We start from the raw sequence: 24,363 nt of genomic DNA, 5'->3' as shown, positions 1-24,363 counted from the left end.
CAGAAACGGAGGGAGAAGAGGAGATTTCTGGGACATCTACTGACCAAGAGCACAGACCATGAGGTGAGGATTCAGCTCCCTTAGCAACCTGACCCACCAGAAGACTGGAGGTGGCGTCAGGAGGAACTGTGCCTCGCCAGCAACGCTGATCAGGAGATGAAACCCGTACTCTTTGCTGCTGTGAAGTGGAGGGTGGACTCATCTGAGGTGCTGAGATGGCATCAACATGTACAGGAGGGATGAAGATGAAACCGGATCTGATTGTCTGAGACGACGTAGGATGGGACTGGAGAATAGGAGCAGATAGAGGAGGATCAGGGCCAAAAGTGTGGAGCAGCACTGAGGCGAATTCCCAGAACGACATCGTCTTGAGGGACTCAACATCGAAATTGTCTGCGACCCACCGCAAGGCTTCGCCTCTCAAACGCCACACCGTGAAGGTGACTTTGCTGAGCTCCAGGGATTCCAGATCCAAGCAATGGGCACAGTCCCGAACAAAATGCCTACAGGTATCCGGGTCACCATGGTAACAGTTCATCGGCTGGTCCGTTGGTGTATCCAGAGGTTCTGCTGGGTCCTGGGACGGTTTGTCCATTCTGTCACGTTTCGGGGATGTTTAGGACCCAAATATGCAGATACCCAGGAGGACACGAGGCAGGAGTAGATACAAGGAAAAAATCCTTTTATTAGAGGATGAACAAAAACAAATCCAAGGCAACGAGCCTAAAGTCCAAAGTCCTGGAGCACAGGACACCCAAAGCTCTCAAAGAGCACGAAGACCAAAGACTTTGAAACAGAAGCTCACCTAGAGCACCAAGTCTGGGGACGAGACAAAAATCTCATAAAGAGCACGAACAAACGCAGACAATACAAACAAAGGACCGACAAGACACTGAGACAAGACAGGGCTTAAATACACAGGGAGGACGAGAGGGAGATGAGCTGCAGGTGTGTGGGGTGTGGGAGGAGGACCAGGTGAAGGCAATGACTAATCAGGGGAGAAACTAACTTGACCTAAGAATAAAACCTAATACAAAAGAGCAGGAAACGTAACTACAATTCAAAGGAAGGGGAAAAAATAATAAACACTGATGGGAAAAACATACTAAATCATGAAAGGCTGTAACTAAAGGAAATGACTTGAGAAACCTAGAGGGCTGGAGATCTAGGGGCAAATGGGGAAAACCAGAAAACACATAAGGAAGATGAAGACATGACACATGAGGGCGCTAGGAGACAAAAGGAGCACCTAGAGAACGAATGGAGGACACAAGGAGACACATGAGGGGAGATGCAGACACAGACCATGACAGTATGCTATCAATTTACCCCTCACAAAAGCCATAGAGGCTTCCCAAACACGCAGAATATATTCGTGCTACCAATGTTTACTTAAAAAAAGTGCTTAAGATCTTCACCTAAACACTCCTTAAATAATTTATCCTGTAAAAGAGAAACATTCATCCTCCACCTTGAACCTCTTATATTCTCCAGTCCTAGTGTAATACTGAGTTCAGTCAGTGCAATTGTTTTTATATCACAGCTTATTACGTTAGACAACATAGATTTTGAAATTAAAAACAGATCGATCCTAGAGTAAGATTGATGGCAATGAGAATAAAATGAGTATTCCCGTTTTGATGGGTTAATTAGCCTCCACGCATTGATTAGGCCCATATCTTCCCTTAGAGCTAGTTGGGCCTTTAGATGAACTTCTGTCCAAAACAGGATCCATTAGTTCATTCAAATCACCTGCTAGTATTATTCGTCCTTCCATATCTCCCAATACCGTGTTATCCAATGAAAAATAAGAGGGTCTTCTTTATTTGGAGCACAGATGTTACACAGTATTAACTTAACTCCCTCTACCAGAACTTGGACACATACCATTCTTCCTTCTGTATCTTTAACTTCTTCATTCAATGAGAATCAAATATTTCTTTTAATGAGGATAACTGCCCCATTGCAAGCACTTGAATGAGAACTATACAAGAAATGTGATTTACCCCGCCTCCTTTAAACCTCAGCTCTTCACCATCATTTAAGTGGGTTTGAGATAGGAATTTACACCTTTTGGTTGGATTTCCGCACCCATTAATTTTCCAAGATATACATTTTACATATTTTCCTGTCATTTCCAATTGTAAATTCCAAAATGACTTGAACCTGCAACCATGCACATGAACAAAAGAAACTTTTGCTCCCCTGAATAAAAACCCACTGTATGGGTGCACCCAGCAAAAAAACAGAACAAGTGGAAAAGGAACATTAGAGAGAAAGAGAAAAAAAATAGAAACGTTTCCCCTAAGGCTGCCTAATGCAGCCTCGAGGGGAAAAAAACAAAACAAACCTTATCGGGACCGTGGGATGCTGCTCCGCTTCTCCCCTCCTGGGATGACAGATGATGAGATCTGCCCCCCCTCCGACAGACAAACACAAGGTGTCTCAGGCTCCTCGAGGTTACGTACTCAATCAGTCGAATTTGGGATCTCCCCTCCCAGCGCCTTTTTCTCCTGCTCATCCTCGTTGCTGAAGAACATTTCCGCTGCCTTTGCCGAGTTGAAGCTTACATTTTTCCCCTTCCAATTTACATGCAGTGTTGCCGGGAACGCCAGGGTGTATTTAACATTGCGCTCCTGAAGCTTTCGTTTCACGACTGTAAACGCCTTCCTTTTCTCCACCAACTCCTTATTAAAATCGGGAAACACAGACAACCGACATCCTTCCCAATCAAACCCGCGATTCTTCTTGGCTGTCATAATTACTTTATCCCTCGCTGACTGCCTCAGGAAGCGTATGAGCACCGGCCTTGGAGCTCGGTTTGGGTCTAGGAGCGAGGCAAAGGCGCATCTTAAACTCGACATCATCATGCACCCCCAGACCCTCAACAAGCATCCTCCGAACACTACTCAGCAGTGTCCCACCAGTACCAACAGTCTCTTTCAACCCAATAACTCTCACGTTGTTCCTCTGACCAGTTTTTGAGGGCCTGGATTCACTACAGTATTCAGCTCGGTTGTCGTCTGCTTTATTGTAGATATAACTCTGGCAACACTTTGGAGTGCACCACTCATTTTAAATACTTCAGTAAATAACTTTGCCAAGTCATGCGAGGCAGGTGCCTCACCACCATCCTCATGTGCAGGGTTGCTGCGGGTAGCCACGCAGCTCGAACTTTTAGTCTGCTTCAATGTGGCCATTACTGAATTATATTCCTTACTTTGCTGCAAATAGGCGACAGCGGCTCTTACTCAACACGGCTGAAAGAGAGTGGCAATAAATAGGAGCCTGGACTGTAGAATGAAGAGCAGAGGTACTCTAACCAGCTGCCATCTTGTTCGCCGTGCCCACGTGACTTCTATCTAACCATCATCTAATTTCCTGCGGTGTTTGTTATTGGACTTCTGTGCTTGTCCATAATAAACACCATGTTCAGACATAAAGTTGTCCATATGTGATCTTGGCACCAGGATACCTTAGGCCGTAGCTCGATGATCGACTTTGTCATTGTTTCTTCTGATCTGCACGTCTAGCAGCACTCAAGGATCAGGATTTTATCCTTAGAGCAGGGGTACATTTCAGAAAACAATAAAATGAGTAAATGTATTTTTTATGTAGTGAAATAATAAAATTTTGTTGGGAAATAAATGTTTAGAATAAAACTTTCTCAGTGTTGGACTAAAACAATTTAATTATAGAATTGTTTTACATACAACGTGGAAAAGTTATATTGTTGAGAATATTTTTCTAGTTTAATCAAGTCAGTTCAGGTTTTTGGATAATATCAATCAATCAGTCAATCAATCAATCAATCAATCAATCAAAGCTTTATTTATAAAGCGTCTTCTGCGACCCTGTCGGGAAGCCCAAGGCGCTGAACATGGTACATGAGAAAAGTTAAATATGATGAATAAATCGAAAATAAAAGCAATTCAAATATTACAAAAAAAGGTCAAACATTCTAGTAGAAGACAAATGGATTGAGAAGAATGGGTTGAGAATGGGCAGAAGACAACTTGTTGAGAATATTTTTTCTAGTTTAATCAAGTCAGTTCAGGTTTTTGGATAATAATACCCAACAATGCCAAATGTAGCTTATTTAATATTTTTTCTAATCGTGAATCAGATTAGTGCTTCCATTAAAACTCTGCTGTGTCAAATTCATCTGACCTGTGGTGGAAGATCCGAGTTCTGCAATCAGTAAGTGCCAATTGTATTTCCTTAAATAATGGTCGTGTTATTATAAACTCCAAAAAAGTAGAAAATTAGATCTGCCTTCATCTCGTGTGTGTGTGTGTGTGTGTGTGTGTGTGTGTGTGTGTGTGTGTGTGTGTGTGTGAGAGAGAGAGAGATTTTCCCCTAGCTCAACATGACGTCGTGGGGGTTCATAATGAAAAATCAATAAAGTTTGTTATTTTATAAAACGTGAGTCGTGACATTATTAAAATTCTGTTTATATTAATCAGAAATATCAGAATACAGAAAAATACAGAAGCCCGCGTTTTCAGACCGGAAGAGGTGCGGCTGTAGCCCCTCCACAATAAAAGTCTGAGGTCTGAAGCTTGAGAGTTGACATTCCTGGAGCGGGTCAGGCTAGCGACCGTCGGAACCATGACAGAAGCTGACTTGTACACGCTGTACAAAGGTGTTTATGTTCCTACAGTTGTTCACACACCGGAAAGCCTCAAATACTTCGAGGAGTTCAAGTTTCGTCCAGACGACGTGCTCATCGCCACGTACCCGAAGTCAGGTGTGTTTCCCCGCCGACGCGCGTTCGTGTTTCCCCCAGAAGCAGCGGGCCCATGGGCCCGTTCTGCAGAACCTTTTAGCTCCTCTGCTGAGTGATGCTGACGGGTTAGGCAGCATCAGGATCTGCAGGGAAAGTGTCTGCTCTGCAGCAACAAGTTTTCAGCTCTAGTATTGGTTAAAGCATCGCTTAGAAAAATGACCTGCTTTTACCTTCAAATGTCAGAAATGATAACGTTTCAAGATGCTTTAGCATATTAATTCTTTATAAATATAAACATATTTATTGCCTTATTAACATTTAGGTCTTTTGTCACACAGGAGGTTAAAACATGGTAATGTGTTGAAGATCTGCAACAATCTTCCTACAAAATGTAAAAAAAAAACAAAATAAGAGAAGGGTTAGGAAATGTACGCTTGGATATTCTGCATTAACATTATCCTGGAGGTTATGGTCATAGAGAAGTGGTGCGACATAGGCTGCATGACGTGACTGGTCTCATGATGCAGGAATATAATATTCAGTCATTAGGAAGGAGTATGAGAAGATAAAGAATAACAATACAAATGAAATAAAACAGAACAGATTAACAACTGAACATTGGTAAACAGATGTATTGTGTAATGCTCTGTGGGATAAGGGTCATGTTTACATAGGGTGTATTATGTTTTTGTTAAGGGTTTATTATTCTTTCTTCATGATTCAGTTATTAGGAATGGGACAATGACTGGATGAGGGTTTCACAGGATTGTACGTTTCTTTTTTATTTTGTTTGTTTTAAATATTACATTTTTTAGGTTGCTATCAGTATGTGAAGAGCAGTTAAAGCAAAGTGGCAAAAATGTTCCAGAAAAAAACTCTACTTAGTTCCAGAGTTTGCCAAAGGTTTTACAAAGAACAAGACTCTCTGCATCTCTTACACACACGCACGCACGCACGCACGCACGCACACACACACACACACACACACACACACACACACACAGTTCGTTTTTCTATTTGTACTAGGACTTTGTATTGACATCCATTCATTTTAGTAACTGCGTTTCTAACCATAACTAGTGTACTCCTAAACCTGTGTGTACATGCATGCATGCTTGTACATGTTTAAAAATCTTGTTCTACATGTACCCGTTTTTAACTTTGAGCACCTGCCCCTCTCTCTGTACGGCCCGGGCTTCAGGTCCTAAATGCAGGAAAAAATGTCTGGTTTTGGAAATTCAATAGCCTCTTTGATGCAGTTCTCTCCTCTTTGTGTTCTTTCATAATGAGTCATATTTTAAACTGTTGTTATAGAACTGGGAAGTGTTGATTCCTAAAACCAAAGGGTTTTCTATCGAGCGCAGTTACACTATGTGTCACTCTGGGGTTTTCTCTCAGATCAGCTGATAACAGCAGCCATTCAGACCTCTCCGATATCAAGTTTCATGTCTTTCTTCCACTCAGCTGGGTTCTCCTCCCTCTGACATACTTTTTTCTTTTGTTCCATTCTTCTTGGTGTCTTCAGGTTTGGTATCACTTCAGCTTTTCTTGGTTTACCAGAAGATGCTCCCCAGTGGTCCAACCTAATTTTCTGACTCTGTATGCCTTAGTAAACAGCCATTTACAGTATCGATGTATAAAATGTAAATAGTAGGAACTTGAAGTAATCAATTGGAAATATCTTTTCACTTTATTTTATTATTATAGTTTGAAGAATGCCGTAACTGTCAAAACCAGTGCAGATTATTATACATGTGCAACACTGTTAAACCATTTTTTCAGTAAGATAATTGTAATTTTTCGAAGTGTTTAATGAAAAGAAACAAAGCTGACTAATCACAGAAATAATGATTAGTTGATTAGAAACAAGTGCTCATCTAGAACATTTGAAATTTGTGTTACAGCAGTTCATGTTTTCAACTTAAATATCAAATATTAAAGAAAGTTAGCAAATCGGTAGCAAGTATGCAGGTGCTTCAGTATTGTAGTGGGCATAATCATCAACAGACACGTTTGTTTTATAAGAGGTTGAAAGTAATTGGTTTTAACCAGAGTTTCAGGATCATGAGGACATTTTCAGAGTCATGTCTTGGTGAAGCAGCAATGAAAAACATTTTTCTTGAAAGATTTATGTAAATAAAAACATTCAAGAGCATATTAGCCAAGAAAGCTCATTAGCACATTCTAGTTTAAGGCTTCTATAGGAGAACAACAAGCAGACATGTTTCAAACTTTTATTAAAGTGCTCTGATCCTGGATCTGGGAAGGTTCTGGAGTGGCTGGTCTGAGGATCTGGAGAGTGATGATGGAGAAGCAAGACAGAACATCTTCAGAAGCTCCCGTAAGACAAGTATAACAGTAGTAAAAACAACAACAAAAAACAAACAAACAAAAAAACCAATAGTAAATACTGAAAGTGGATGATCTAAAGAAGAATGGAGTTTTGGACAGAAAGAGCACCGATGTTCCAGCTGGACTCAGCCCGGCGAATCTGTGATGAAGTAGTGCTGCCTCAACCTCCTCGTCTTTCATTGGGTCTCTGAAGTTTAAATTAAGTGCATGAGAAACCCATGGGGAGGGCTCTGCATAAATGAGAGTAACGTTGAATTGTAAACGCGTGAAAACTGTCACAAAGTGGTGTTAAAAGCGGCGTTTTATGTCACAGAGCGGCGAAAAAAGCTGCGTTCAATGTCCGTACATAACGCCGTTTTTTACGCCACCCACACAGGGAACGCGTCTGGGATTAGGGTGACGTAAGAAACGGTGTTCAATGTCCGGAAAAAAACATTGTTTTTTCCTGCGTCTACGGGACCGTTAAGAACGGCTCTGGCTGGCGTCAAATACGGCGTTCTGGGAGAGTTTTCGCCGTATTTTACGACCTCTTGACACATCAAACTGCGTTTTTTTCGCCATCTCTTAACTAGACGGGTTGGGAAAGTGGAGTATTTTGGCGGTTTTGGCTTTCCATATTTAAGAAGCTGCACCACCTCGAGTCACTCGGTCCAGTAACAGAGCGCTATGTTTGGTGGTCAACAGAGATGGGAATGGTGGCATCAGCAAGTCATCTCCATGCTGTGTTTTTGTTCTGCTCAGCAACTGACCCAGCTTCATTCACTGTGCTGGGACTGACTTGAATTCTGCAGCCAGAGTGTTTTTTCCGTAACGGACCACAGGCCCCAGTGGCCATCTTGTTAGAGACGGGACACCCTGGTCAAGTCTCCAGTCCATCACAGGGACACACAACCAGTCACACTGAGGGACAATGCAGAGTGTCTAATTAAGTTGACCACAGAGAGAACATGCTAACTCCACAAAATAATGCTGCAGCTGGGATTGTAACCCTTGACCTCACTGCCAGGCAGCAGTGCGACCACGTTCTGCATTACAGGAGTTACTTAGTAATACACTGGCGTTTGTTATGCATGCATTGTGCCGGGGGACAAGGGGAAAAATCCCATTATGATAATATTCTTAATGTAAATCGATATATATGATGATACAAAACAGTCACTGCTTTTGTCTGTCTTTACTGTTCCCCGGTACTTTTAAGTGAAATTTGGACACATGATTGTATTTTTTCTAAAGATCCATCCGTCCATCCATCTTCTTCCGCTTATCCGAGGTCGGTAAATAGAGAGCTTCGCCTTCCAGCTCAGCTCTCTTCACCACGATGGATCGGTACAATGCCCACATCACTGCAGACGTGGCAGCAATCTGACTGTTTATCTCGCCCTCCATCCTTCCCCCACACAAGACCCCAAGATACCCCATACCAAGACTCCTCCGCTAGGGGCAGGACCTCATCTCTGACCTGGAGAAGGCTTTAAGGCCAACATTTAATAGCACTTTTAGATAAATAAAAGAGGTTTTCTTTAAACTGCAAATTTCACACATTAAAGGATAACAGAAGAAAAAAAGAGACATTCTTCTGTTCAAGTCAAACTAATAAAATGGACTTCGGAATGTAAATTCTCCAAATCCCCCTTCTTGTTTTAAACAGTTTTTTTCAAAGAATATGCAATAAAAAAGACATTTTAGCCTTTAAAAAAAAAGGTTCTTACTTGCTGAATGTTTTCTTCTTAAATGTAGTTGGTTACCAAAACACAATAGTCTTTCATTTGTAAAGAGTGTGAAACGACATAACCAACCTCAGACTGGGCCACAGTAGTTCTTGTATGTGATTTTTTTAAATGCATTCACAACTTTTATACTTTTTATTTGTTCTTATGAACTAAACTTCATCAAACTCAGAGCAGCCCAACATTTTTACGTCTTTTCCGGATTTACTTTGACAATAAATGTGTCTTCACTAAAAACCTTTCCCTGTGTGACTAAATGAATGTGAGTATATAGATAATTTTATTGATGGTGTTCTGTCTGGGATTGTTTATTGGACCAAATGTCAGTTATATTATCTAAATCACATCTTTCTATTGCTAAAATGGTTCTCAAAGGCGATGAACTCCCGCTCTAAAGTTAGAACATTTAGCATTATACTCAAAGAATGCCATTACAATTTAAATACATCAGTCGTGGTAATGACGGATTTCTTTGTAAAAGTTGTCCATGCTTACGAAGAACTACAATAGTGAATTTGTCTGGACCAATCAACATCTTCATTGTCAACATGCTAACGTAACTTTTGCAAATGTAGCAACGTGAGATCTGTAAGTGTGATGTCATCAGCAGGCGCAGGCCCCAAGCAGACCCCGAGCAGACCCGGGACCTACACCGGACTCATGCTTCTGATGGTAGATTTCATTGACCCCAGCCCTATTGAAAAATGGGAGGTGGATCTATCAAAGTCAGCTTTGACCAGAACTTCTGGTCCCAAACTTGTTTAAAAGCTTTTAAAATGATCAGACACTCCAATTTACAATTAATTCATCACAAAATTCTACACAGAGTACACTATACAGGTCATCGGATGTTCAAGATGGGGTTTGTGTCGTCTGACACCTGTACACACTGCACAAACAACATTCCTGACAATTTCATTCACGCACTGTGGTCCTGTCCACCTGTCCAGGAATTTTGGGGTAGAGTATGTGAGGATCTGTCAAAATGTCTGAAATGTCATATCCCAACCGCCCCCTCTCTTTGTTTACTGGGAAACCTGGATGACCCGATTGAAACATCTTTGGCTCACGTGGTTCTGACTGCCATATGCATAACTAAGAAAACTATCCTCTTGAATTGGGAAAATAGAGAAACTCTCTGTATTAACCAGTATAGAAATCTTTTGTTAGATCATATTACACTTGATTCAGCCTCTGCTTCCACTTCAAATCAGTCTCTCTGGGCTCCTTTGATCGGTTCCATCACATAGCGATGATGGGGGACCGTTGATGTTGTCCTGCTGGATGGTGTGTGTGTGTGTGTGTGGTGGTGGTGGTGGAGGGGGGGGGGGGGGGGGGTCTGAGTTTGGAGTATCCGGATGTTCCCTGGAGGTGGGTTCACTGGGGGTGTCTGGGACGGGAGGCCGTTGCCCCCCTCTGGAGGTGCTTGGGTTGCCTCGGGGGGTGGACTACTGGCGGTTGTGAGTGGGGCCCCTTGGAGGTGTTGGCGGCTGCCATGGGTCACTGCCTGGCAGCTGCATTGCCCCTGGGCGGGTCTGGGTGGGGGTCTGGGGGCTCGGGGTGTGGGAGTGGCCGGCCCCGTATGGGGATCTGGGCGGGGCCTTGGGGGTCGGGTCCTGACATGTATGCTGCCGGGAAGAAGGCAGGAACATGCAGCAGTGCCTGGCCCAGGTTCGGGGGCCTCGGGTAGACCTTGGCTCCTCTGCTGTCCTATCGCAGAGGAAGGGGAGGTCCAGGAGGGGGAGGACCCAACCTTACATGGATGTCCTATGTCTTATATATTCTGGAAGTTGTGCAAATGCAGGGATGGGCATAGATATTCTGCTGGGGTGGGGCTGGGTTGGTGTCCTCGGACTCCGTGAGGCTCTGTAATGCTGCTGCTTTGGGCCCTGGCAGGATGGGCTGGGGTCTCCATGCCCTGGGTGGCAATTTGACAACAGAGGTGCCTATTGGGGCCAGTGGGGGAGCTGGCTCCCTGGAGGGCTAAGCCCAACCAGCCATTCCTCCCCATCCCCGCATATTTCTCTCCTCCTGCTCCCTCACATCATCACACAAACATGCACATAGGACCTTGGGGGGTGGACAAGTCAGGGAGTGCGGGTATGGACCCCATTTCTGCATTCCTGTGGCAACCTGCCCCCCAATTTTATTTGCCCCTTATACACTTCCACCGACGACATTCCACGTAAACACACACTTAGGGCCTTGGGAGTGAGCACATTCAACGGCATTTGGCAGGGGGATTTCTCAGCCTCCTCCCGAGTGCCGGTGCCCACTTACAATTTTAAACTATACTTAGACACCGAGGGTTGTGGGTGCAAGTGGGGTGGTGCGGTGGCATCAGCTGGCATAGGCCAGACAATGCCTGCACTGCCCGCTCACCACAGCCATGGAATACATTTCATCAACACACAACACTATATTGGAGCAGGCGGAGGGAGACTAGGGGTCTTAGCACACCTTTGTTGTTGCTTGGCTTCCTGGGGCTGGAGGCTAGGAGGGAGATCTGGCCGTCTGGTTGGGGTCTGGGGTGGTGGGTTGCTGTGCTCGGCGTTGGGCGGGGGAGCCTGCTCATCAGCACCCCAGCAGAAAGGGTCAAACTCTGGTAACCGGTGATGGTTGTTCCCAATGTGCAGCAGTACAGGGACCAGAGTGAATAGGGTGTGTATGGGGAGCATGAGTGGGTGTCCGGCGTGCATTTTTGTAAGTCTTTGGTTGTATGTGCATGTGTGAGCATGAGGGAGGGAGTGTGTGACTGTGTTTGTGTATGACTGTATATGTCAGGTGGGGCCTTTGACTCCTCCCCTCTCCTGGGACTTCTTTTGATGATATAGATCTTCGTCTCCCCTCCCCTGCCACACCTGGTGTGGGGTGGGGTGCCTTGGTCTGCCTGAGTGCTTGTGGCTCCTGGGTCAGGGAGTTTAAGATTTTTGGCGTCTGCCTGATCAATCCCGGTGGCTGCCTGGTGGGGTCTGGGTCCCTGGGCTCTGCTGGGTCCCCGGCGGGGGTGGTTGCCCCTGGGTCCCGGGTTCAGCCAGCTAGGGAGTGGGAGGCTGCGGGCGGGCCTGAGGGCTTGCCGCTGATGTCTCCCAGGACTCTGCCGGCTGCTGGTTGTGGCCCCCCGGGGCAATCATCTGTGCCTCTCGAGGGGAGCGGGGGCCTTTCTAGTTGCAGTCTCCTTAGGGTTCCTGTGTTCTGGGGCAGCACCTGGATCTCTGGGACTTGGAGCTCCCCTCGTCTCCTACACATCTTTGGGGGGCAGATCTGTGATCCCTCACACTCTCTATTGGACGCTCCTATAGAGAAACCTTACATAAACAAGCGCGTGTACACACACAGGTGCTCACATGGTGCTCTCATAAGTATGGGCTTGGGCACGTTCAACACAGGTCTTAAGACTAAGGTGGGCACTAAATGCACTGTGATTTATTATCGTGTGATTGTTCAGTAAAACAATTTTGATTATATATTTCTTCATCAAGTTGACGCAGTGATAGCTTGATCTTGTTGTATTGTTGTTGTGTCCCATATGTTTTTAGTTTTTTTGCTTTTTTTCTTGTCTCTTTCTGCAGGTCTAGAAGCAGACTCTTGTTCATTATTGTTTATTTTTGTGGAACCCCCCCACCCCCTCCCCCCCTCTCTCCCCACCTTTTGTCTTTTCCTTTCTCTTTCACCTCTGTCTCCGTGTCTGGTCGGAATTACAAAGCATTCAAAAACAACAACAATAAGGTTTTAAGTATCAGGCGTGACATTAAAAGCAGACGCTTTGATGCTCCACCTGAGAGTAAATCTGTAAGGCTTGTCTCCAGCATTCAGACATTAATTCTGTTTGCTTCACAGCCAGACAGGACACGGTAAAAAACAAACAACCAAAAAAAAAAAAGATTTCATTGACCCCAGCCTGAATAACCACAGAGAATTTGACTTTGGACTGGATGTGCATCAGACCAGCTTGGATAAGGATAAAAGGATTAAGAAGCTTTCCAAGAGTGTTAACCCAGATCAGCTCTGTATCTGTTAACATCTTGCAGTTTATCTCTTACTCTTTTATCTCTTAAAGCCCCAAACAAACCTCATATCTCTCATTCCTGGATTCCTCTGGCCTTGCCCACTCCTGGAAACAATACTCACCTTGTCATTTACCTACAACCTTCTCCTAAGTGCTGGATCTCTGTCAGAGACCCAGCCCTGCAACAAGTACCAACAAGGATGAACAGAAGAAATCCACCTACTGAGCATAGCTCTGATCTAATTATCCAGTGATTTGTTTTAGAGCGTTCTGTTGCAGAGCAGAGAAGAAGCTGTTAGGCTGCCTCCTCAACGACCTTTTAAATCTATCCTTGGTGTTTGGTGCTTTTATTGGGTCCGGCTATTAACTAGGTCACTGTGTTTTATACCAGTACAATTCCAGAAACATCCATGACTTAAGTAAACAACTCATCAGTGAGTTTTGTTTGTGGCTGACTGACCAGAACCAGAAGAAAATATGTTGAAATTTATACCAACATCTTGTTTTGGGTGTGCAGGAACGACGTGGATGCAGGAGGTCGTCCCTCTGATACTAAGTGGAGGAGATCCAGCTTCTGTTGAGACTCTGCATAACTGGGACCGTGTCCCCTGGCTGGAGGAAAAGCAGGCCCTGGTTCTGAACCTTGATGAGAGGCCATCTCCTCGCATGCTGACGACCCACTTCCACTATGACATGATGCCAGCTTCTTTCTTCAAAGTGAAGCCAAAGGTAAATCTGCCACTCTCTTTGTGTCAAGAAATTAGCTTTTGGACTGCTCTCAACCTCCCCAAAGTGTTCCTGAGAACTGGTTTCCTCTTAGAGAAACAAAAATTTTTACTCATGTTTCCTTATTTCATCAGGTGGTAATGTACATTTCCTTCCTCCCACAGTCAGATGACTCAAACCCACCTCGTCTTCAAGAACGTGTTTTATATTTAGGCCGCTCAGTTGGAGTCAGGAAAAGACAGATTGAGCATTTATTTTAACCAGCAATTAATTTGTAAACTAAAGACAAAACAGACACCGGAACATGCACACGGCGAGGGGTTCACTGGAGATTTTGACAAGAAAATACAAGTTGTGGCCCCATTTTCTTTTTTTCTTTTTTTTTACCGTGTCCTGTCTGGCTGTGAAGCAAACAGAATTGATGTCTGAATGCTGGTGACAAGCCTTACAGATTTACTCTCAGGTGGAGCATCAAAGCGTCTGCTTTTAATGTCACGCCTGAAACTTAAAACTTTATTGTTATTGTTTTTGAATGCTTTTTAATTCCGACTAGACACGGAGACAGAGGTGAAAGAGGAAGCAATAGACAAAAGGAGGGGGGGGGGGGGTCCACAAAGATAAACAATAATGAACAAGAGTCTGCTTCTAGACCTGCAGAAACAGAAAGAATAGAAAAAAAGGGACACACAACAATACATCAGGAGCAAGCTATCACTGCAACAACCTGATGAGGAAATATAAAATCAACATTGTTTTACTGAACAATCACATGATAATAAATCGCAGTGCATTTAGTGGCAACCACAGCCTTAAGACCTGTGTTGAATGCGCCCAAGCCCATACTTATGAGAGCACCATGTGAGCACCTGTGTGTGTACACGCGCTTGTTTATGTAAGGTTTATCTATAGGAGCGTCGAATAGAGTGTGAGGGATCACAGATCTGCCCCCCAAAGATGTGTAGGAGACGGACGGAGCTCCAAGTCCCAGAGATCCAGGCGCTGCCCCAGAACACAGGAACCCCAAGGAGACTGCAACTAGAAAGACCCCCCTCAAGGCCCTCCTCGAGAGGCACAGAGGGTCACCCCGGGGGGGCCACAACCAGCAGCCGGCAGAGTCCCGGGAGATATCATCGGCAAGCCCACAGGCCCGCCCGCAGCCTCCCACCCCCTAGCCGGCCGAGCCCGGGACCCAGCGACCCGGGACCCAGGGGCGACCACCCCCACCGGGGACCCAGCAGAGGGTCCCCGGACTGGGGTAGTCCCCCCCCCCCCCCCCCCCAGTGGGCGTTCAAACTATACGAGGTGGTGGTGAAAGTTTCTTGCCACTGAAGGGGGCTCTGAGATGCTAATGGTGGGCGCTAGCGATACAGGACATTCATAACAGACAATGGCTCAGAATAAAAAGAAGTGTTAACAGTACAATGTGGACTACCTTCGGTATGGATTTATTCCTTCACCCACGAATCCACAACTCCCCATGTGCCTGCTTTGTGAACAAGTTTTTTCAAACGAAGCAATGAAACCCTCCCGGCTTAAGGAGCACTTGTCCAAAATGCGTCCAGACAAAGCTTCAAAGGAACTGAACTATTTTCAGGTAGTTAAAGAGACACTCAAGAGAGGTACCATTAGCAGTATGTTTGCTACAAGCTGAATTTAGTCGACCGAGGATTATTAGCTTCCTACAATATCTCGTTGCTAATAGCTAAACGTGGGCTACTGTTCACAGCTGGGGAAATGCTAGTGCTTCCAGCAGTGAAAGAGGCTGTCTCTACAGTCATGGAACAGGACTCGTCAGCAGTGGTAAACGCAATTCCACTTAGCGATGACTAGGGATGAGTACCGAATTCGGTACTTTTTAAGGTACCGACCGAATTCCATAGTACCGACCGAACACCGATTCACGTCATTTCAAACGGTGCCTCGTTTCGGTACTGCCAAGACAGTTGCGCATGCGCAAGAGCGTTATGTTGCCGGTCCCTGCGAGCCCGTTGTAAACAGAGCAAGCATGGTAGAAAGAACGCACGCTAAAGCTTGGGTCCACTTCACTAAATGTGATGGGTAACTGGGTGATGAAACTAGCGACAGACAACGATCTAAGTGAGACATCCTCATCTTAATCTGCTCCAGTAGGTAAATAAAATGTTTAAGATAACGTTACCTTGATTTGTTAGCTTCCGTTTCGCTAATGGTGCGTTCGCTTTCTCCTCGGAACTCCGAATTTCCGACTAGAAGAACATGAACGCGCTCTAAAGTTTGGCTTTACTTTACTGAATGCGACGGGTGAATGGATGAAGGTAAAACCAGCGACAACGATCTAAGTTTGAGGCATCATCGTTTTAATCTGCTCCAGCAGCTAAATAAACTGTTAAAGATAACGTTAGCTTGATATGTTAGCTTCCATTGCCACCGTTGTTACCAGCTAATGGTGCGTTCGCTTTCTCCTCGGAAATTCTAACTTCCCAGTAGGAAAAATCAAAAGAAAAAGGACGGCAAAAGGAATGAAGATACACAGTAAATTTAGTTCACAGTAAAGATGTTTGCTTCAGTTTAATTATCAGCTTATAAAACTACAAGGACGATGTTAAAATACAAACTTGTATGTTATTTATCGTGATATTTATCAAATATGGTTATATATATATATATTGAGAAAAATATATATTTAATTATAAAAGAGAATTAAAATAATAAACACTCAAAAGTATCGAAAATTGGTACCGTTAAGTACCGGTATCGACTCGTAGGTACCGGGAATTAGTACCGGATCGATTCAAATGTCAAAGGTACCCATCCCTAGCGATGACACTGTGGCACGAAGGATAAAAGAAATGTCAGTTGATACTGAGGAGCAGCTCAGTCAGTCGTTTCAGCATTCAGCTGGATGAGACCACAACAGAGGACAATAACGCTTTATTAATGGCTTATGTACGCTATGTATCAGACTGTGGAGTGCCCGAGGAGTTTTTGTTTGGAAAGTATCTCACAACTGACACACGATGTACCTGACTGGATTCTGGAGCCTTTTCAGTTGGATGTATTTGAAAAGGAACCCATAGTCCAGGAGCATTTCATTGACTTACAAAATGATGAGGAGGCACAAGCTACATTTTCACATCTGTCTTGCAAGTGATGTGGACTGTGCATGGCCATCGTTTTCCTTCATTGTGGGGAAAAAGCCCAGCTTCTGCTCCTAGCTTTTCCCGCTTCTTATCTTGTTGAAGAGGGATTCAGCCAGGTACTGTACATGCAATCAAAATACCAAAACCGGCTAAATCTGATAGCCTCAGGTGCACTCTGGCTCAAGTTAACATCTCTCAATCCATCCATAAAAACACTTACATAAAATCACCAGGGACAAGGGTCTACTCTGCTCTAAGCAATTTTTGATGATACTTTTTTTATGACAAATTTGTATTAAACAGTTTTAAACTCAAGGCTGAATTGTTTATTTTCTTTAATTAGGATTTTTGTATCAAAAAACTTTCCATGTCTCTGCATGGGGCATTGGTGGGCAGTAAGGGATTTCAGCATGACTTAGGGCGGCGTTTAACTGAAAAAGGTTGAGAAACCCTGTTCTATACTATCTATCATGATCTCAAAATTAACCAGTAACTGATCTGTTCTATTGACGCCATGTTTGTTTTGGTTGTATCCATCGACATATATATACTGGACAATTCATTTCCATAGGCTCCAATAACACGTTTTTGAGGCTAAATGGGAGGTGGCCACCACCGCCATTTTGACCGTGTCACAGGTTCCGTCAAGCCCAGACAATTCCACAAAAGGGAAGAGAGGTGGAGCTTAGGGTGGAGCTGTAAGGCTGGGATCAACTGACGACACCCGGTCGAACTAGCTACAAGCTAACCTGAAGCTAACCCAAAGCTAACGCGGAGGTGGAAGCTAAGCTAACGGAGGTAGCAACCTAGCTACAACCGGAGTTAACTGTGCATAACACCAGAGCTTCTGAGTCAGAGATACGCTGGGCTGACCGCTGGGTAAAACCGGGTGGAAAACATCGGTCTCCCGAGAGCTCCACAAACCGATAGTGGGAACCCAGCTCCACCAACATGTTATATTTCAACCCATTTTCTAAAGTGCAGCATTATGTTAAATGCACTGGGTTTTACCCTATTACATTTAAATTTCATGGTTAAACAGTACATGTTAAAATCTAAGCTCAGCTTGGCAGTGACCTAAAATACATAAATATAATTTTACTTACCGAAAAAAATGAAGTGGAGACTCCTTGGACACTCTATTAGTGCAATTAATGCCACAGCAAGTCATTTTGTCCAACAATTGCACAAATAATATCCAAAACAGAATACACAAACACAGAGACTCAAAATCCCGGAACAGTTTCCAGGCCAGACCGAGGCTCTACTGAGGCCTTTCCACGGAGCTAGCTCTGTGGTCACGTGGGTCTGATGCTCATTAATTATACAGAATTTTAGGCTTTTAATACACTTAAACAGAAGAGTGAGAAAAAAATTCACCCCCCTCAGAGTTGTCATGAGTGTAAACTAGATCATTTAAACCAAAAACATGTTTTGGTACCAGGCTGTAAACATGTTTATTTCTGCTGTGAAATTGGTATTTTTAACATGGGAGTCAATGAGGATTTGCTCGTTTCTGACACCAGCCCCCAGCGGATAAGGGTGGAACTGCAATTTTTGGTACTTCCGGGTTGGCCTCAATTTTTTAGCCGCATTGTGGGGGCTTGGTTGTATCCCACAAATCTGACTTTATATATCCAGCCTGAGTGCGTCACTGCGCCCCTAGTGGATTCCTTCAGTACTACATGCAGCAGCAAGTATGTAAACAAAGGTTTCCTGCGCCGACGCGAGGTTGGAAAGCAAGTATACTGTGGCCCTTAGACAGTCATTTTGAAAAATCCAAAGCGGTGCCTGAACAGTGAAATTTCTAATAAAAGTGAGACAAGTATGGTGCTAACTGATTTTAACATAGCAAGACATCACGTTCAAATTTGGTGGCGAAGCAACACGTTTCCAACAATTGATGTTCAGGCCAGATTGACAGTGACCTAATCAGTGAACACAAAACCACTTTGGTCACATAAACATGCTAACTAGGGTAATCATTGACCATAAACCTATAAGGAAATTCAACGTTTTCATGAGTTTCTGACATCCTGTAATCTCTGTAGGTGATCTACGTCATGAGGAACCCCAAAGATGTGTTCACGTCTTCCTTTCACTACTTCAGCAGCACATCCTTCCTTGTGAAACCAGGCCCGCAGAGCGAGTTCCTCCACAAGTTCCTTGATGGAAAAGGTCTGTTACTTTACTGTATCGTTAACCCTGGGGTTAGTTATAATTTGACTATTTCACTGCCGATTCACTGGTCTACTCTATTGTGGTAAAGTTCCCAGTCATGACTAATTAGGTTGTCGTGGAATATTTACCACAGATTCTCAGTGAGTTGGGAAAAGCTATCAACATTTCACATTTTAAGCAGACTGCAGACATCATTTGATAGCAACAGGTGGCAGAGTTGTGCTGATTGGTAGGGAACAAAACTTAGTACAGCTATCTTGCACCATTCTGGGTCCTGGTAAGAGTTTTATCACCGGTCTGCCCACTCTAACAAGAACGTTTTCATTGTAATCAACAGTTTTTCTAAGATGGCTAGAGTGGATAGCCTCCTCCTCTGTTTAATTCTGCAGATAGAAAGAGTCTGGGAACTATCCTATTCAAATAACCCCACCCCTTGAGACTTTTAACCGAGCCAATCAGCGCTGAGTAGCGTATGTCACACACCACAACGCTGAGTTTGTCGAACATGGCGACCGAAGAGGAGGTCGGTGCGGCTCTTTCTTTACTTGAATGTCTTTAAAACCACAAGAAGTAGAAGCGCTAAAAGTCTTTCTGCTGTAGCATCATGAAGGGACTGTTTTCCTTTCTCCTCAGGAAGAACTTATCTCCTTGAGATATGGCTCAAGGCCTTTTGATGCCTCTGCATCTAAACTGTCTTAACTAGCTATTTGCCTCACCCTACAGCTCAAGAGAAGAAAGAAGACCAATAACTCTTTTCTCTATTGAATAATGATCAAATAACTTTGTTAGTCCAAATAATCATGTAAAGCTCAATGTTAAATCATTCTGTGAAATGAGAATATTAATTACCTGATATTATAATCCTATGATAGTATTTTAATAAGTAATATAACTTTAAACTACACACTAGACTGATCACACGTAATGTTAAGGTCACATGACACATTCCTTTGTCTGTCCAATCAGAGCTTTCCTTTCTGACGTGCGGCATAATCTGTGCGGTGTTTATTTTTGTGTCCAATTCTGATTCGACCATAAATCAAAACATCTGGATTATAAAACTAACTCCCACGTCACCCTTAGCTCAGTTCAAACGTTCTAGAGTTGCGAGCCGGCCACTCGTAACTTTTTAACCACAGAGAACCTAACGACAAGCTGGAAAATAAACCTGTTGCAAGCTCCACCTGACGCAATGCTCCTTCAGAGTAAAAGCTGAACTCACTGAACCTTCAGGGTCCCGCTGACGCTGTCAAACAACTGTTGCTTACCTGGAGGCAATCCCAAGACTAGTCTGTCGTACCGTACGCTGTTTCATTGGCTCCGGTACCAAAGGGGGGTCAGAGAACCTGACATTCTGGATCTAAACGGAGGTCTCCATCAAGGGTATGTAGCTTGGCAAGATGGCGTCTGAAAGTGGTTTTTGAAACTCCGACTGTAGTTTAGAGAAAAACATTCACTCCCACACAGAACTAATGCTTCTCTGGAAACAAGAGTTCTGCAATATTCCACATTACACCCTCCATTTTGCCTCATTCACAACCTAGATCCATTCATCACACAGAGTGTTTAGAGTTAGTTAGCCTTGTTTTAAATTGTTTAGAAATAAATCTCCTTAAACTTTAAAACTTGTCTCTCTCTCTTTTGACTCTGGGTTATTTCGAAGTGTTGCCTAATCCCTGCAATAAAAAGTTCCAATCTTCTGTTTACAGGTGGTATTCAAAGATACGTCAAATTGATTCCATATTTTCTATGGAATCTCACCTTTGATGGTTTCCTACATAAGATGTAACTATTGATCCACTACACTGCTAAAAAATTTAAATATGTTTTTGCTGTTGCCAGACGCCTTTTTTCTACTACAGCTAAAAACCTACACCGTCGCTCGGTACAGCCAGGATTTCCGTCTTTTTTCTGATTGGTTATATTTGAGCTGGCTAGTACCGCCCCTCAAGTGCTTCTCTGCCTTTGAGTTACGAGACTCTTTCTCTAATACCAGCATCAATTTTTGCCCACCGGAGTCTCTGAGGGTGGTGCCAACGCCACTGACTGTCTCTATTATTCCCGAGAACGTGGCCTTCATTCGCAGGTTGACTGGGAGGTCAATGGGTCCAAGGAGCACTCTTGTGTCTGGGTGTCCCGTATCCTAGACAAGGATCTCATCCAGGACCTTCACCCCTGATCTGCACTGGCAGAACCTACCTTGCCTCTGACCAGGTATTGACCCTGCTTTCTCTTCCACAGTTATATTCGGCTCCTGGTTTGATCACGTGAAAAGCTGGTTGAATGCTGAGGATAAGCAGCACATATTTTACATCTCGTATGAGGAGATGACAAAGGTGAGAGAAGAAGTCACAGTCAGATAGGAACCACAATCTGAAGATGAGCTGAGATGTGTGTGTCTCTGCTACAGGACCTGAAGGACTCTGTGACCAGAATCGCTGGGTTTCTGGAGAAACCGTTGGATGCTGAGGTGATAGAGTCAATCACAAACAGATGTTTGTTTAAGAACATGAAGAAGAACAAAATGTCCAATTACTCTGCGGTTCCTTCAGAATTTATGGATCAGACCAAGTCGGAATTCCTCAGAAAAGGTGTGTTTATGTGAATGACCTAAAGAGTGTGTGAGGATCTCAGTAGGAGGAGAATAAAGTCCAGTTAACTGAGCCAATAGCAAATCCCTGAATGAGTTTATGGATATGAATAAAACTGGTTTGAAGACAAACTGTCTACCACTAATGCTGCACTTGTCCTGTGTTTTATTTCAGGAGTAGCCGGAGACTGGAAAAACCAGCTTACGGTGGCTGAGGCAGAGCGCTTTGATGCTGTCTACAAAGAAAAAATGAAGGATGTAGAATATACATTTGTGTGGGATTAAATGGCTAAAACCAGCGCGTGTCAGTCCTAAAGACTGCACGTAGATGTGATCTACATCCATTATAATACTTTGAATATGATATAAAACATGATCATTCTTTAAAAGTGATTTAAACCTTAGATTTAAGCCAGTTCAGCCCACATGGGTCCCAGCTCCCACCCGGCTTCCATCACACTTAGTCAGGATGGTGGGCCCAGATGACCTCCTGTAACCTTTTATAACTCCAGATATTTGTCAGTTAGCTTCCCCGTGGCCTTTGAGTGAATCAGAATCAACTTGATTGTCATTGCTTGAGCGTCTTGAAGCAAAGTTGTCTCTGGAGCACAGCCTGGCCAAGACTAAACAAACACAAACATATACAGGCAGACCACGAGAGCAGCCGTCAAGGCGCTCATTAGACAGAAAATGATTACATGAGGATAAGAGGGGGGTAGGGGTGGGGGGGCATTTCAGAGTAATCCCCGACAGGGGGTAGCCTCGCTATGCTAAAACACACCTCAACATACAAACAAGCACAGAACTTCAGACGGTTCACAGACACGAGTCTCCGAGAAGTAGGGGGGAGGGGCTGAGAAACCTCCTTGCTTCAAAGAGCTGCAGCATCAGTGGAGGGGAGGGGTGGAGGATGACTCCCAGACAGTTCCATCACCTTCACCAGGTCACAGTTCCAACCAGGCTGGGAGGAGGAGAAGGTTTCACAGTGTCTGTCCACATTTCCTCTGTGGGGAATTTTCTCTTCAGCCTCAAGGGCACCAGATTCAGATGAGATGATGTGTTTACATTAAATTTCCTCTATGCTTACAGTTCAGTTGGTCTCAAACCCTCCAAACAGCCAAATAACAGTGTTGAAACTATTCCACACCATCAAGGGACCACTTTCTCCATGATGACATCCATTTTTTATGTCAAAGTTGGAATCGCAGCCAGAGTCTCTAGCTTGCGATTCAAAGCTGGTCCAGTATACCAGTTAACCGCCCACGCCAAAAAGCACAAATCCGAAAATGATCAGTCCAAGAACCCATACATCTTTGGTATCCTCAATGGAAAGCTTTCTTCCAGGAATCCAACATATGCCCGACCAGGTGCGTTCCATCTGGACATGTAGGAGCCCCCTCCTTCAATCTCATTGTCAAAAAGATGTTGTCAGTCACGTTGAAAGACCAACTGACCAGATCCATATTTGAAAAAATTTCCATTGCAGGTGAGTTATCCCTCAGGGAGGTCTCTGAATTGCTTTTGGTCTGACTTTTCCCCCAAAATAAGTGGAAGGCTTCCATCAGGTTGGAATTATTTATCTTAAGCCAAGTTATGTCCAATCCTGATTGTCCAGGGCCACCATCTGGTCCATGTTTGATGTTTCTCTGCGTCAGCAGACTTCTGCAGAGCTTGATGAGCTCAGAACAGGTGATTCAACCATTGAATATGGTGTGCTTGAGCAGATAAACAACTACATGCCAGATAGAGACCTCCAGGACCAGCGTTGGGGAGCCCTGCCTATAAGGCATGGTAGTGTCTTGTTCCTAAGTGATGGTAGGACACACAAACCGCTGGACCAGAGCTTCATTGGAGGTTGTTAATGAGGGTGTTGCCGTAGTTGTTTTGAGCTGAGCCAACTGTCAAAGCTGTGGATTCACTGGTCCATCTTCATCCAAACCCTACGCTCATGACATGAAGAATGAGACCCCAGATATAAGAGGCCTTCATTTGGAAACCTGGACCATTGACCTGTTGTTGCAAGCTTGCCACAAAGTGTATTGTAAATTTTCAGACCTATTTAAAAATCCAGCAACCTGAGGACAGGGCCCAGCTACTGCCAGGAGGAGTTTGAAAACGCCGCTGAACATTTCAGACACTTCATTAGCGATAGTCACCAACGGTCACCACCTGGTGAGAGGAGTGCTGGTCTGAAAGCCTAAAGCTTCCAATAATAATCATAATGATAAAAGACTTTCCTCGTCTAAAATAGAACCTGAGATTTCTCAGCATTTATTTGTTTTCATTCCCTGTTGTTTTTGCTGCCAGCAGTACGTTAAACTGTAGAATGATGTGCTAAGTTGTCTAACTTCCCTCCGATGATTGAAGTTTTCACACGTAGAAATGCAGACTGGGGTTTCTCTGGCTGCTGCTGTTGTGTTGGAGGCTCCCTCACACACATCACATCTTTACAAATAAGCATTTTTATTGTTACTACGAACGCATCACTTGGAATTGACTTTGATTAAAACTCAAATAAAAGTATCTTTCTGTATTTGGATTTGAACTTTTACCTCTAAATGTCTGGGTGTCTGGGTGGTGTCAGGGGCTCGTGGCCAGATTATATTTACATATATAGAAGGGCTACTCTAGATCAGTACATGTGTAAAAACATAGGGCATAAATAGAGGCTGTTGCCATGGTAGCAAATGTCTGATGGGGATTTAAATATTGGGGTGGACTAAATGAGATCCAGTTGGCATGTGTACTGGGTTGAGCTTTGATCAGGAACATGAATACCTACCAAAGTGAAAGAACATCAGTACGCCGCGCTGGTCACTCAGAGAGACCGCCACTGGAAGAATGTTTTGTAAATGCAGGTTAGTCAGTTATCTCATGAAGCACTCTGGATAAATTCTAATGAGACTTGGATGTCCACTGTTACCTCAACA

General features: G+C 44.0%; 1 protein-coding gene across 1 annotated transcript; it reads left to right on the top strand.

Moving 5' to 3' along the window:
• Nucleotides 1-4,538: 4,538 nt before the first annotated feature.
• On the top strand, nucleotides 4,539-21,798 carry LOC107388288 (sulfotransferase 2B1). Its single transcript, XM_015963740.3, has 6 exons — nucleotides 4,539-4,750; nucleotides 13,335-13,546; nucleotides 18,714-18,840; nucleotides 21,085-21,179; nucleotides 21,254-21,434; nucleotides 21,609-21,798. Exons 1-6 carry the CDS (start codon nucleotides 4,612-4,614, stop codon nucleotides 21,716-21,718), a joined length of 864 nt encoding a protein of 287 aa, XP_015819226.1. The 5' UTR covers nucleotides 4,539-4,611; the 3' UTR covers nucleotides 21,719-21,798.
• Nucleotides 21,799-24,363: the final 2,565 nt, after the last annotated feature.

The sequence above is a fragment of the Nothobranchius furzeri genome, chromosome 16, assembly GCF_043380555.1.
Source record: "Nothobranchius furzeri strain GRZ-AD chromosome 16, NfurGRZ-RIMD1, whole genome shotgun sequence".
Lineage (NCBI taxonomy): Eukaryota > Metazoa > Chordata > Actinopteri > Cyprinodontiformes > Nothobranchiidae > Nothobranchius > Nothobranchius furzeri.
The sequence above is the reverse complement of the archived record's forward strand: the minus strand, read 5'-3'. Positions and strand labels throughout refer to the sequence as shown.

Excerpts from the sequence above, each read along its gene's own strand:
- LOC107388288 (XM_015963740.3), top strand. The coding sequence starts at position 4,612 with ATGACAGAAGCTGACTTGTACACGCTGTACAAAGGTGTTTATGTTCCT. Across the intron at positions 4,751-13,334 it reads CGCCACGTACCCGAAGTCAG|GAACGACGTGGATGCAGGAG; the intron begins GTGTGTTTCCCC and ends TTGGGTGTGCAG. Across the intron at positions 13,547-18,713 it reads TCTTCAAAGTGAAGCCAAAG|GTGATCTACGTCATGAGGAA; the intron begins GTAAATCTGCCA and ends TAATCTCTGTAG.